Source organism: Chenopodium album, chromosome 24, assembly GCF_948465745.1.
Source record: "Chenopodium album chromosome 24, dcCheAlbu1.1, whole genome shotgun sequence".
NCBI lineage: Eukaryota > Viridiplantae > Streptophyta > Magnoliopsida > Caryophyllales > Amaranthaceae > Chenopodium > Chenopodium album.
Genome location: NC_137857.1, coordinates 28,681,016 through 28,695,725, shown reverse-complemented (window position 1 = coordinate 28,695,725; position 14,710 = coordinate 28,681,016). Strand labels below are relative to the sequence as shown.

Genomic DNA, 14,710 nt, shown 5'->3' with positions numbered 1-14,710 from the left:
GCCGGGTCGTGCCGGGCCGCGGGCCAAACCGTGCCACTTTTACTTTTTTTTTTATTTTTTGTTTAATAATAAATGTAAATAAAAACGATATATATATATATATATATATATATATATATATATATGTATGTATGTATATATATATGTATGTATGTATATATATATGTATGTATGTATATATATATGTATGTATATATATACATATACATATATATATATATATATACATACATATATATATACATACATACATATATATATATATATATATATATATATTGTTTTGAACAACTTTATTTTTATAATTTGAAGAGCTCTTATAATTGATTTCTCATTCCTCGAATATTTTTTTTATCTTTATTTTATTTTATTTTATTTTATTTCACAAGCTAAAGCTTAACAAAACTAAATTAAAAATTAAGATGTAAAGGTACAACAGGTCTTGAACACATAGCATTTGCAGCAGCCAGTTTGGCCAAATTATGAGCGTCTTCAACCATTGATCTCTTCTCCTTGCGGACTATACACCATTCAAAGTTTTGTCCATTCATTGACAGTACAGTCCAGAGTATTGATTGCTTGTAGTGCTGTATTTGCTACCCCATAATAGCATCCTTTCAGATCTGTTGTTTTGATATACCATTGTATCCATTCTTTAATTGTACAACTAGGACTGCTAGTTGAGACTATACCGAGGCTGAGGCTCCCACATTGCCATACTCATTTTGCCACTATAAAAACTTCAAAGTGTGGTTAACACTCTCCCCTTCTCCACATAATATCACAGGCATCACTTTCACAAATATTACGAAAGTGTAGATTACATCTAACAGCTAGTCCATTATAGAAAATTTTCCAGATAAGAAATTTCCATTGGGTGAAAGTTTTTGCTGCCAAAAGAATTTTAAGAATTTTACCTCTAATTCTGTAATTCTATCATTGTTTGCTAGCTAGCTCATTAGGGGGCATACCCAAACTTCGTTGTAAACTTCCCTGAGTTTGTATGATTCCAGTGTAGAAGGCCTTCTATATCTTTCCCTGGTGAGAGTGAGGGATAAATCAAGTGGTTAGAGTTTTCCTCCCAATTCCAAGATATTCTGAAATCGATTCTCACCCCGCCCTTGTGGCTCTCTAAACACCAAAAAAATCTCCTTCCCTGGTAATTCCATAGCCCCAATTTCCACAGCATCCTCAGCAACGAAAGCCTCTCTTAGCTCTCTATTTTTTTAAGTCCAGGAGCCTTTGCTAATGAACCTTTCAACCTTCCAAACCATAGCTTGTCTCAAGGTGACATCCGATTTAGCTTCAGGTACTTTGCCATTAACCCACTTATCCCTAAAAACACCAATTTTCCCACAATTCCCAACCTTCCATGCATCGCCATTTTTAAATTTGATTCACTTCTTCGTACACCTCGCATCCCCCAGACATATTTGTACTCTTAAAACAGTTGAACCTAACCAGTCTTTAGCATAGAACCACCCTTTGTAATCATTAGCAACTGCGGGTTGCTGTGCATTCTCCATGATTGTTTTATTAGCAGTGTATCGTTGACGACAACCACATTTCTCACCCCTAAGGCCCCCATTCCACGAGGGAGCTGAACTATCTCTTTCCTCACCCAATGTATCTCGTTGCTTCCCCTATTTCCCCATAAGAAATTAAAAATCAAGCTCTCAATTTTTGAGACGATACTTCCTGCAAGCTTGAAGCTATTTATCACATGAGCAGCCATCGCAATCAAAACCATGTTCGCCAATATAATTTTAGAGGAAAAGGAGAGATTGCAGGAGTTCCTCGAGAGGATTCTTTTAGCAAATTTGTCAACCAAGTACATAAAATTGGAGCTTTTGTTACCTCTCAAGTCTATATTTTTTATACCGGTCTCATTTATCTATGTTTTAACATTACCTTAATCTTAAGATTATGGTGATTGCTTCTTAATTTCTGCTAATCGATTCCAGGAAGGAGCAAAGAGCAAAATAAATGAAATGATTGGACAAAATAACCAAGAATCATAGAGAGAACATAGAAGCTAAAGGGGCTTGACTAAAATGCTAACACCCATCAGATAAAATATAAGCATGTATCTTTAGATTTTGTGAGCTCAAGAGTACAATAAAGATTTTCATTAGCATCAAAAAAGAAATTCAGTAACAGCACTACATCAAAAAGACTAGAATCAGCATTCCAGCTCCAAGCAGCAGCTTTCTCCAGCCTTCTCATTACAGCACCTATACAACTCAACAAGTGTAACGATTCTTGGCACCCCTGTCGTGTTTCTTAGCATCATCCTGAAAGTACACATAAAGCCGTCATTTAAGCAGAAGATATACAAGAGGGATACAGAAACTGTAAAAACAGAAATACAGCTTACATGAAATATGAATCCCATCGTTTCATTGTAATCAAGGAACATTTTCCACTGTTTTCCAATGCTCAGCTGTGGCAATAAAACAGAAGTTTAGATGGTCCGAAAACAGATACAAAACGTCAAAACATCAACAAATCGGGGTTGACAGTGGATATTATTAGGAAATACTTGAGAATTAAAAAAACATTAATTGTTATATAATTTATATATTGTAAGTACTGAATCATTCTCAGAAGCACCCAATAAGTCTCATGATCATGAATTCTTAACGCTCAAATTTGCTGCAAATAGGAGACGCATATGTAAAAATTTGCAGAAAGTTTAAGAACATATGTAGAGGAAACAGAGTAAGAGAAAAGAACAAAGGTAATAAATTTAGAAAAAGATTATAAGCCATAGAATTGTTAGAAAATAATTAATGCAGCCCCAAGGAAATTATAAGAAGCCAAGAAAATAAGAAAGGAGAGATTAAGAATAACAGAGCATTAAGATTTAAGAACATCAATCGATGCGTGTTTTTGGCATGAACTCCCGAAAACTTATACCAAATCAGGAAATGCATATAATGCTTATATTTACTTTTATTTTTGATTGGCTAATAATGATCTTATGAACTAGACAGGACACATGAAGGATTAATCTACATAGAAACAGACTGGGAGGGGGTTAAGAGAGCTGAATCAATAGAAGTCTTCAGGCAGAGCATTTCCAAAAATTCCCAACACAACAAATATTTGCTTTTAATTGATGTTAGAAAGAACATCAGAGTTAAGATTTGTTCAGCAAGAGCTCTTAAATACCCTAATCGCAATCTGTATAGAACTAAGGAGCCATCTTTAATGCCAATATAATAAAATCAAACTATTAATATACAGCAAGCAGAATTATGGCACGGTAAAAGGGAATTTTCCTCAATAACTATAGAACTAACTTTTAAGCCAGCACATGTGTTGTGAAAATTAAATATAGTATAAGGAATATATATGTGCAGCCATAGAAGCATAGACAAACCTGAGCAGATTCATTGGCAGCATTCTTGGTCCATATGGATATTTTATCTTGCCTAGCCCTAACATTGACAACTGCTCCACATATCTCATCTCCATGATCAAATTGCTCTCCAATCATCGCCAGCAGCTGGAAATCAATCACCTAGGTCAGAAGCAATATATAAATATGCATTTAAAAAAAACTGTAACAGGTTCTCAAAGTATACCGTGTAGAGCCAGGATGTATCGGATTTTCCTCTTGGAAAGGTAACAGTCCACTTGCCTCCGTTAGCACAGATTGGATCCTCCCATTTAGGCTCAATTTTATTCTTGAAACAGTGAAAATCTGCCCCTGGCGCCAATTTGCTTGGATGGCGTATGTTGTTGTAAAGGCTGAAATGGGGGGAAAAAAATCATACAAACATAGGCAATGAAAAGAAAATAGCAGAATCTCCAGACTGAGAGATGATCTTTCAAATCTGGTAAACAAATGCAAAGATCTATGATTTTGATATATTTCAGAATACCTTAGGTATTACTATTACACAAATATTTTACTTAAGCTTATACGTCAAATTTAGGCACAGAAAAAAGTAGCAGGAGGAATATCAGTATTCGGTAATTATATATGCAAAAGTGCTACTATACACAACATCTAGCCAAAAGTTATTAAAAATGGTTAGAATACCACCCCCCCCCCCTCCCCTCCTCTCTCTCTTTTTCCTTGAGGAAATGATTGACTCATGCACATGCCTTATAGCATAAAAAAAAAATGACACAGATATATGAAGTATAGGAAGCAGACTGTATAAAGTGTAAACCACTCAAGGAACAACAAATGAAATCATCTAGGAGTCATTCAACCATAATAAAAAGGAAAGTTCAACGTAATATAACTCCTTCATAACACATGCTATATGTTTATACAGATGAACATCTACTTCAATGCTCATTGCTGGCCATGCAAATCAGTAAAACAAGAAATCAAGGAAAAGGCACAGCACCAGAACATTTCAAGTATTAAAATGGCTACAGGATGGAAATATTTACAGTATAAAAGTCACAACTCACATTAATGTTATGAGATGCACACCGGCTCCATTGTTAGCTACTACTTAAATGAATTTGGTACTCGTATAGTCCAACAAGAAAGTCTCTAGCTCTGACTTAAGCGAAATCGCATTCAGGATATATCTTAATCATATAATTAGAAAGAATAAACTTTACAACATGTTCAAATTGTGCTAACTCTTGTTTTCATTCTAAAAAAAATTTCAAACAAAAGTTCAGATTCCTCAATATCATTCTAATATGCCACATTCTGATAGTAAAGACATAAGACAGTTCTTTATAACCTATGACATGAACCACACTGCAAATTAACACTATTTAACCTCCATTACTTCATCCACCCCCTGTATTTAAAAGGTATGAGTTGCGAACTTTGATGAGCAAAAAGTAATATAGGGACATCAGTAATATTGATATCAGAAACGTAATATTCATCAACAGCCAAAATTCAATGAATAATTCCTAAGTAGTGTCACTTAAAAGGTCCAATAGACCCATGATATTGGTCTTGCAAGCAAATCCAATAACCCGGTAACGAATGGTTCTTCACCATTACCCGTAACGAATGCTCCAATCTATATGAAATAGCTAAAGCCTTCTCTTCCCTCCTCTTCCCCCCCCCCCCCCCCCCCCCCCCAAAAAAAAAAAAAAAAAAAAAAAAAAAAAAAAAAAAAAAAAAAAAAATTACCATCAAATCTTACAGGAAAATTTGTATATTTCGCAAGAAACCCTTATTCATCCTATCAAATACCCATAGAAATCGAGTTGTTCATAGAAACCAATCAAACCATTAACCCTAATTCACACACTCAACACTCCCGTTTTCTTAATCCAAGCTTAATGATTAACAATTTGCTACGCTAATCAAGAAATCAACACACAAATCAAACTAAATAAAATCACCCAAAAGATTCTCACACATCAAATTTCTCCAAGAAAACGAAATCAAAACCCTAATTCAATCACCCATATAAAAAAAAGATTGAAACACACCAAATTCAATAAATTCACAATCAATTAAAAAAACCCCAACAAATAAAATTGGAAAAGAAAGATAAAAAGAGAAACCTCCAGAATTCTTCAACAGTAGAGAAAGTGTAAATGGGTCGAATAGAGCTACCCCAAGCAGCTTGTTTGGATTTAGCAGCAGGATTATCGAACCAAAAAGTCCAAGAATTCTCAAGCGGATGAGTTGTTGCGATTGATTTGCTGGGTTTTCCGGCGTTTGAGTTGTCGTCGATAATCTCGCCTTCCTCCAAATCATCATCGTCTTCTCTCTTGTCTTCAATCTCAGTTGCCGCCATTGATTTCTCAAGCTCTTCTACTGCCATAGTTTTGTTTCTCTCTCTAAAATCTTTCAAATTTGGAGGGATTTTCGATTTTCTGAGGAAAATTTGATAATTGATTTCTGAGTTTGAAATGGAAGTGAAGAAGAAATTATGAAATAATTGGGTTTTTTATATTTCTGGGAAATTAGAATTGTGAATTTTGTTTTTGGGAGTGATTTAAAGATTTTTGTTGAGAATTGGGCCCAACTATTGTTGAGCCCAAATTAAAATGGTGTTGAGAATTGAGGCTATATGTCCAAACCGTATCACATTGGAATCGCGAAAATTCAACTTTTGAACTAGCCATAATTTTGTGAAATTTTTATCATGGAGGCGGATGCACCATGCTTGGTGCATCCGGATTTCCTTAAAAAAAGGCGGAATGAACATATAGTTGTTCAGTAAAGAACATATAGCTGTTTTGTAAAGAACATATCATTATTTAATAAAGAACATCACATATGGTTGTTTTGTAATGAACATGTATTTGTTTTGTAAAGAACATATAACTATTTTGTAAAAAAAAATCCACTTTTATGTTCTTTGTATATATTTAAAGAACATCCGTAATATTAATAAAGAACATGATATATAATGTAATGAATATTATTTGTATTCAAAAAAAAAAAAAAAACACATAAAGAACATAATACTTGTAGTATTTTTTAAAGAACATCTAGCTTTTCAATCTTTAAATGAATTATTTGTTCCATAATTGAAGAGTTTTAGTAATTATTTCCCAATCTCAATAGAAATTTATATATTCCTTCATGTTTAATTTCACTTGTTTGAATATTTTAGAGAGAGAATTAGAAAATTTATAGAGAAAAAGAAATTCTTCTAATAGAAGACAATGGATGTGCATTTAGATCGAGTTTCGTGGTGCTTTTGATCATTGTTTGTTAATGGAGTGATTTTTCATGAAGGTGAATATGTGGATTTGTTAATCAAAGATTGAAGGTAATTTTGAATGAAGTCTTGAATTTATTTTTCTTTAATTGTGTTACTTTAGATTTGTATTAGAATATTTTGTGATCATAAATAATTCATTGTTTATTTTTCTTTTTTAAATCTGATAAATCTGGATAAATGTTGAATTTGAGAATAATGTGACAAAGGTTGAAGATGATCTAATGTTCTTTATAAGATAGTGTTATGTTCATTTCTTTAATCTTTACAATTCTATAACATGTTCTTTTCACTTTAACTAAATGTTCTTTTCATTTTAGCTAAATGTTCTTTACATCTCTATACAATGTTCTTTCCGCTTTTTTTTGGGAACGGATGTACCATGCGCATGGTACATCCGCCTCCATAAACCACTAATTGATAATTTTGTCATACTTAGGCTAATCCCGTGCGATATATACTTATAATAATGAAAAAATATTGTGCAATCCAGGTATTGCACCGGATTACCGTTTTGATTATATTTTTACTTTATGAAAAAATTTTATCAGTTTTTTTGGTGAACTATATATTATAATTGTTGTATTATGAATTGATAAAGCATAATTTTTTTGAGTATGTTGTGCACAAATGTTAAACATAATGTTACTAAATAACATTGTGAGAAAAAATACTACAAATTAACAAAAAAGTAAAGGAAGACAATGTTAAACTCTCTATTGTTTAGAAAATGTTGATTCTATACCTCTTTAATTTTTTTTTTCAAAGTTGCATATCTAGTTTTTCCCTTTTACCTTACGCAAGAAAGGAGAGAATGATGTGACACATAAACGTTTACAAACGCTTTTTAATATATAAGTATAGATTAATTATAATTATGGAGTTAAGTATAATATTTTTTTAGCTTAATTAATCTAACCAGAGGGCTGGGAACATGATTTTTTTTTAGAACTAAAAATAGTTTCAGAACATAAATATTTATTTACTTAATTTTTTTTTTGAACGGTACTTTAAATTATTTAAATAAGTTGAAGAAATTCTTAGGTTTTTTTTTTTTTCCTTACATACAATTACAAGTTCAGACAATTAACAGCAAATAAATTAAAGTAGTTTTTATAGTAATTTTTGTATACGTAAAAAATTGGTTAACGTGTGCATAGCACGCATCCATCCAACTAGTAATTCAAAAAGGACAAACGACAACATTAACTCGGCTAAAAACTAATATTGTGGTGTAGAATCTTTTGCGTATATTCATTGAAGACGAAATATCATACTAGTGTATATACTTCTTATTTTACTTCATTCATAAGGTTTAGGTAGATAGGAACAAAAACAAAAAAGGATGGAGAATAACGAAACAATGGAAGTGGTTAACTTTGGAAAATCTGTTATAGTGCCAATTAGCGTACAAGAGCTAGCTAAGGAGTCCACCACCCATGTTCCTTCTAGGTACGTGAGAGTTCAAGAGGACGACGACAATAACTCAACGATGGACTGTCCAATTGATCAAACATCACCGGTATCGGTTCCGGTGATTGACCTTCAAAGGCTTCTTCATGGTGATTCTAAGGACTCTGAATTAGACAAACTTCATCTTGCTTGCAAAGAGTGGGGATTTTTCCAGGTACGTATTTTTCCTTACACACCTCTTAATGGTATTTCGCTGTAGCTTTAACCCATTAATCTAAGTGTAACTTTTACTTCGTAATTTGTAATAAATTTGATTGTATTTTAATGTGTGATTTCTATTGTATACGAAGTACATGTTACTCGTATAATTTATAAAGCTAAGGCTAATTTGATTAACAAATTAAATACATGACGAAGTGTGAGTGTTTTTAAAGGATAATAAATGTTAAAAATGGTAACTTTTATACAATATATGAGTAAATTTTAATCATTTTAGGATAATTGTAACCCGTCTTGCAATGAACGAAAGCTATGTCCGCCTTATTAAAGAATTTGTGAATTTAGATAGGAAAAATGTAAGTACTTAGCTTTCTCTGTTGTATTTTAAATGCAACACAAACCTTTTTGGCACGTTTATTTGGGAGATGATTAGACTATAGATAAACAAACTACTTTAACAAAATAATTTTAACACCAAGATTATTAAAAGAAAACAGAGGAAGTATATAGCTAAACCAATCTAATGTGTTATTCAATAATTTTGGCAGGTGATAAACCATGGGGTTAGCACTTCATTGCTAGAAACATTCAAGGAAGAAGTCACTAATTTTTTGAAGCTTCCAATGGAGGAAAAGAAGAAATTATGGCAACAAGAACGCAATCAAGAAGGATTTGGGCAGTTGTTTGTGGTTTCGGATGACCAAAAACTTGATTGGTGTGATTTGTTCTACGTAACCACTCTTCCTCCGAAATTAAGAAAGCCTCATCTTTTCAATAATTTGCCTCAAAATATCAGGTTCTACTCTAACTCTTTCTTTAATTGGATGCAAATATCAGACAAATCTTATTTCTAAAATACCTCTCTTTTTATTGGCAACAAAGAGGTATTGTATGTGAGACATCAGACATATATTATTTGAAAATTTTATAGTAGTCGTACAATAATGTTTTCATGATGATGTGATTTATAATTGACAAATTTTTCTCCAAATGATATATTATTATGTATGTTATTATATTTTTGGTAGAAAATAATATTATCAACATTTTTTATTTATCAAATTATTATTATTATTATTATTTTATAATTTGTTGAAAAATAATTATTTTATGTTGGATTAAAATTTCAAAATCATATATGCATATTATGGTTTAAACTTTGTTAGATATTATCTCCGTCCCCTTTTGATAGTCCCTTATGTGCATTTTTTACGGAAATTAATAAACATAAATAAGAATAGTATAATTACATTGAAAAAGTAAATTGACATTGGATATACAAAAAAGTAGAAAGAGAAAGTAATAAAAGTACATGGGAAAACAAAATTTACATGGGAAATTTAAATTTGCACAAGTATTGTTGCAAATTGGAGGAAATTTTGGTAAAAAATTAATATTAATGGTTGTTGGAAAAAGCAAATGGGGTAGGTGAACATTTTTGGGACTAAAATTTGTCCATAAGGGACTATCAAAAGAGGATGGAAGGAGTAATATTTTGTATTTAATTAATTTAAATTTTAAAATCTCATTTGTCAATTTTGCTTACGTGACATTTAAATTCTTTAATTGTAAAATAAATTAATAATCTCTTATTTAATTGGCTACAACTTAAATTTATAATCTTACATGGCGCACTAAAAAAATTAGATCTCACGTACTCTTTAAAAAGTCGGGGAAAAACTCCCCTTTAAATATATAGATTATTAACATGTCTATTTTATAATGTGGAAAAAAATAAACTGTCATAAAAAATATCGTAATTACTTCAATAATGTCAAATAATTCTGCCCACATGCATTACTAATAATTCTCACGTTGGGGTGACTATTTTTCTACCGCAATTTTAAAGATAAGATAAGTCGGAACACATTACTAAAAATTTTCTTATGTGTGGTGACTATTTTTCAATAACAATTTTAGAGATAAGCTAAGAGCCATGCAAGCCTGTATATTGTGTATAAACTACAATAGAGATGACAATCATGACATTAAAGTTGATGTGGCGTTCCTAAATGTGTATCCGTGTATTCAACACATTCCAACAACGAAACATTATATGGTTGCATTGGCTTCTTATCCATATCATCACCTCATACTCCGTATAAAACAAGTCTTTGGAAGTGTTTTTTTTTTTTTTTTTTTTTTTTCGGTTAACTTTGGAAGTATTATGGATCAGATAATATTGATGTCGTTTTATCGGAAGAAAAATACATAAAGTTCAGGATTATTATCAAGATAAGTTTGACAATATTAGTTCGATTATAACTTTAATGTCACGAAGTCAAATCTCATTAAGAACTTTTTCGGTCTTTTTAATACATCCCTTCCAATGAGTTTGACCCACATGATGAAAGGGACCCCGTAATTTTCCGTATCAATTATACTTTCAATCAATAAAGAATCATGTATTTACTTAATTAATTATTTCAGCAACAATGACATACGAAGTATATACTTGTATCATCAATTAGCAATTTTGTATATGCTCCATTTCAGCTTATGACATATTCGGCCAAACGTTCAATGTTACAAATATCTTTTTCCGCATACCCACTAAAATTGAGATTGTTAATGCAATACTCCCTCCGTTTTTAAATACTTGCTCAATTCCTCTATACGCGAAGTTTTAGGAGTAATTCCGGATAGTAGTAAAATATAGAGGTAGTGGATTAATGGAAGAATAAAAAATTGTAGTAAGTAAAAGTAGTAGAGAGAATTAGAGGCGAGATAATATATATTGGGTCCACTAGGTGTAATAAATTAATTAAATATTATAAAAGCTTTCTAATTAAGGAAATAGAGCAAGTATTTAAAAACGGTCACAAATGAAAAGTGAAGCAAGTATTAAAACACGGAGGGAGTACTAGACTGTACATATGCTAATGCACTATGTATATGTTTGTAGAAATTGTTTCAGTGATATGATTTTATTAATTATTATTGACCTCCGAGGCCACCACAAGTACTTTTATATATATGATTATATCAATGTGTGATAGGGTAACCATGGAAGCTTATACAGTAGCAATGAAAGGCTTAGCTGATACTATCTTGAACCATATGGCTAAAGCACTAGGGATCAACGAGGGCGAAATGGTAGAGTTATTCAGTGAAGGGTGGCAATCCATAAGATTGAATTACTATCCACCATGTCCTGAGCCTCACAAAGTCATAGGGATCACGCCTCACTCGGATGCAGATTCCCTAACAATCCTTTATCAACTGAATGACATCCAAGGCCTCCAAGTTAAGAAAGATGGGATTTGGGTGCCCGTTATACCCCTTGAGAATGCTTTTGAGGTCAATCTTGGAGACTGTATGGAGGTATGCTTGTTAATAACAATGATACTTAAATTAACATATATACTTCATTTGTTCTTTTAGTATTGCAACGTTTACACTTTTGACACTACTAAGGTAGCCTACGCGTGTTATGCACGCGGAGGGGCTAGCTCTTGCAAATAAGTTGTATTGACGTATGTGTTTACACCTTTGGTTTGAGTGGTATTTTTAATAAGTACTGTTTGATTTATGTGCCTATATGTTGGCTTTGTAGAAGGGATTGAAAATAACCTACCAAAATTTTGTATGGCGATTGTTTAATATTATTTCAAAATTATTATTTAATAATATTGAATTGATTTGCATCCCTTCATATCAGAGCTATTAATGAGCGTAAAAATATAAATACACATTTTTGTATATAATTTTGAAGGTATAGTTAGTGGCACACTATTTTTAAGAATTATCTTATACTTTTTATAAGGTAAGAAAGGATTCTGCAATTCTTTTTTAAGTACTGCTGTCTAGCTCATGTGTTTCAAATTGAAGGTGAGAAGGGACAAAATCAAGTAGAGAGAATGTGATCCCTTTATAAACATGCATCTGAATTAATGTTAACATGTAATTAACTTCCTTCTTTGTTGACAGATTTTGAGCAATGGAATATATCGAAGTATTGAGCACAGGGCAACAGTGAACTCGACGAAAGAGAGGATATCAGTTGCCACATTTCATAGCTCCAACATTGATTATGAAATAGGACCAGCTAAGAGCATTGTTGGTCCTCTTAACCCTCCACTTTTCCGAACGGAACCATTGAAACAATACTACAAGAGGTTCTTTACAAGAAAGCTCAATGGAAAATCATATCTAGATGTTATGAGATTACAACAAGGAGGTCTCAACACCAGTTAAAATTATGCAAAGCCAAGTAGGCAGATTATGTATTGTGTGTAGCACGAGTTTTATTACTCGGAGTGTTTAAATTTAAGCTTGTGGGAAAATAAGTTTGTCTCTTATGAAAACAATGTATAAATTTGTTTCTAAATAATAGTTTATGATGATAGACAATGTTGAGGAAATTGATTAACATGGTCACAATAAATGGAACGAAAGGATAAATTAAATAATTCGAGGCGTGAACAAAATCACTTTTTCAAAGTAATATTTCAACCTTAATTTACACACCAAGTATCACGAAATTAGTATGAGATACAACGAAGGCAATCACAACAGTGTGTAGTATGTTTGTGATCTAATGCAAACAAACTTTGGTTAATAAATGATGATGATAATTGAAAATGCAAAAGATAACCTGATTTATTGAATGTGTTTTTCATCAGATAGATAATCACATATATGTGACGCAAAGATTCCGAGCAAAACCAAGAAGAAAATCGTCACAAACCACCTAGCCAAGCAGAGAATAAAAATCTAAGGGGGCCAAGAAACGATAAAGTTGACCCATACAAAAATGCTCAAAGTAGATATTGCATATATCACCAGTTTGGCCCGGGGGGGGGGGGGGGGGGGGGAGGCCTCCACTAGCCCCCCTGGCTCCGCCCCTACAGCTAAGCCCGCGCTTGCTCGACTAGGAGAATTTGCTTACCAAGACTAGGTGCAGTGTTTACACGCCCGGCCAATGCGGCGCTTGCCCAACCGGGCTAGAAAACGCAACCTCTATATCTTGTCCTCGCGCCTGGCTGTGCGGTGGTGGCCCGATAGGGAGATAGCACAACATCTTCTCTTTTTCACACTCGCGCCTAGTCGGGCAGAGCTTGCCATGAACTAGTAGCATATATAACAGCGTCGGATCCACATCCTCGCGCCCATTCGGGGCGACGGGGCGAGCACATTCCTGACCAGGCGATTCTTTCTTCTTCTCAATCGAAGTTATTTTGCTCTAATTAATTTTTTAATTAATAGCAACACCTTAATCAGGCGGTTCCGCCTTCCTCTCAACCAAACTTATGATGTGCGTGCTTGATGATTTGAAGTTCTTCTTTCCTCCATGCTGAGAATTGTCAAGCCTTGATCTCTTCCACATATGATCTCCTAGAGTAGAATAGCACGTCAAATGCTTGTAGTATATTAACTATATATGTCACATAATAAATCAAAAATTATTTAGAATTATTAAAATAATGATAATTTTCAAAAGTGACAACAAAAAAGTGGAAAAACCTTTTTCTTGTTTCCTTTTTTTTGGTTTTAGTTTTCAAAAAAGCAGGAAACTGAAAACCAAAAATAAAAAATGATGCCAAACAAGCTCTAAAATGGGACAATTTAATATATTTCACCCAATTTAAATAATTTAAATTAACTGTCAAATAATTATTAAGTCAATATTCTGACTTTTGACCCATATAATATCCGATGTGGCATTTATATAAATTTGTCACTAAAAATTTATTAATTTATATTAGGTGTGAAACATATGTAGAGATAATATAAAAAAAAAAAAAAAAAAAAAGTACTTTGAAAATAATAACGAACGAAAATTTGAGAGAAATGTCCTTTTAGTGGTCGACCTTGTGAGGAAGGCCCTTTTATAAAAAAAGATGGCACAAAAGGTCCTTATATTCCATTTGGGTTGTGGGGAGGGTTCGTTGACCAAACTCCAACGTTGACTAAAATTTGTTACAATTTAAGTTACCTTTTTTTTTTGTCCTTTTCCATCATTTCCCCTCTATTTTCCCTTGATTTCCCCCCTTATGTAACCCTAATTTCAAACCCAAAGTAATCACAACTCTTGAATTCCTATCCTTGAAATTACTTTTGGTCTGAAATTGGTGTTCGATAAGGGGGACAAAGGGGAAAAAGAGGGAAAAGGAAAAATAAAAAATAAAAAAAGGTAACTTAAGTTGTCACATGCTATGCACGTGACTTTATTTGGCCGGAAAATTTTAGTCGACGTCAGAGTTTGGTCAACGGACCCTTCCCACAACCCAAATGGGATATAAGGACCTTTTGTGCCACCTTTTTTTTTTTTAAAAAAATAAATTTTATAAAAAGACCTTCCTCACAAGGTCGACCACCTAAAAGGACCTTCGTCTTAAATTTTCCAAATAATAAATCAACATCCATAATACCTCCAATGCAGTAAAGATTCCAATTAATTTCAA

The 14,710-nt window shown here is 32.7% G+C and overlaps 2 protein-coding genes across 2 annotated transcripts; one reads left to right on the top strand and one right to left on the bottom strand.

The window, feature by feature from the left end:
• Positions 1–2,029: 2,029 nt before the first annotated feature.
• LOC145611610 (eukaryotic translation initiation factor 4E-1-like) lies at positions 2,030–5,923 on the bottom strand. The gene is made up of 5 exons (XM_081666951.1): positions 5,503–5,923; positions 3,591–3,756; positions 3,386–3,511; positions 2,378–2,443; positions 2,030–2,294 (listed from the first exon to the last, which is right to left on the bottom strand). Exons 1-5 carry the CDS (start codon positions 5,763–5,765, stop codon positions 2,244–2,246), a joined length of 672 nt encoding a protein of 223 aa, XP_081523077.1. The 5' UTR covers positions 5,766–5,923; the 3' UTR covers positions 2,030–2,243.
• Positions 5,924–7,979: 2,056 nt separating this feature from the next.
• Positions 7,980–12,715, top strand: LOC145611154 (protein SRG1-like). Its single transcript, XM_081666433.1, has 4 exons — positions 7,980–8,298; positions 8,852–9,099; positions 11,303–11,627; positions 12,234–12,715. Exons 1-4 carry the CDS (start codon positions 8,017–8,019, stop codon positions 12,498–12,500), a joined length of 1,122 nt encoding a protein of 373 aa, XP_081522559.1. The 5' UTR covers positions 7,980–8,016; the 3' UTR covers positions 12,501–12,715.
• Positions 12,716–14,710: the final 1,995 nt, after the last annotated feature.

What these genes read in the sequence shown, in the direction of transcription:
- LOC145611610 (XM_081666951.1), bottom strand. Translation starts at nt 5,765, where the DNA reads ATGGCAGTAGAAGAGCTTGAGAAATCAATGGCGGCAACTGAGATTGAA. An exon ending in ACTGTTGAAGAATTCTGGAG is followed by an intron (nt 3,757 to 5,502) that starts GTTTCTCTTTTT and finishes CCCCCATTTCAG; the next exon opens with CCTTTACAACAACATACGCC. An exon ending in CGATGGGATTCATATTTCAT is followed by an intron (nt 2,295 to 2,377) that starts GTAAGCTGTATT and finishes GTGTACTTTCAG; the next exon opens with GATGATGCTAAGAAACACGA.
- LOC145611154 (XM_081666433.1), top strand. Translation starts at nt 8,017, where the DNA reads ATGGAGAATAACGAAACAATGGAAGTGGTTAACTTTGGAAAATCTGTT. An exon ending in AAGAGTGGGGATTTTTCCAG is followed by an intron (nt 8,299 to 8,851) that starts GTACGTATTTTT and finishes TAATTTTGGCAG; the next exon opens with GTGATAAACCATGGGGTTAG. An exon ending in ATCTTGGAGACTGTATGGAG is followed by an intron (nt 11,628 to 12,233) that starts GTATGCTTGTTA and finishes CTTTGTTGACAG; the next exon opens with ATTTTGAGCAATGGAATATA.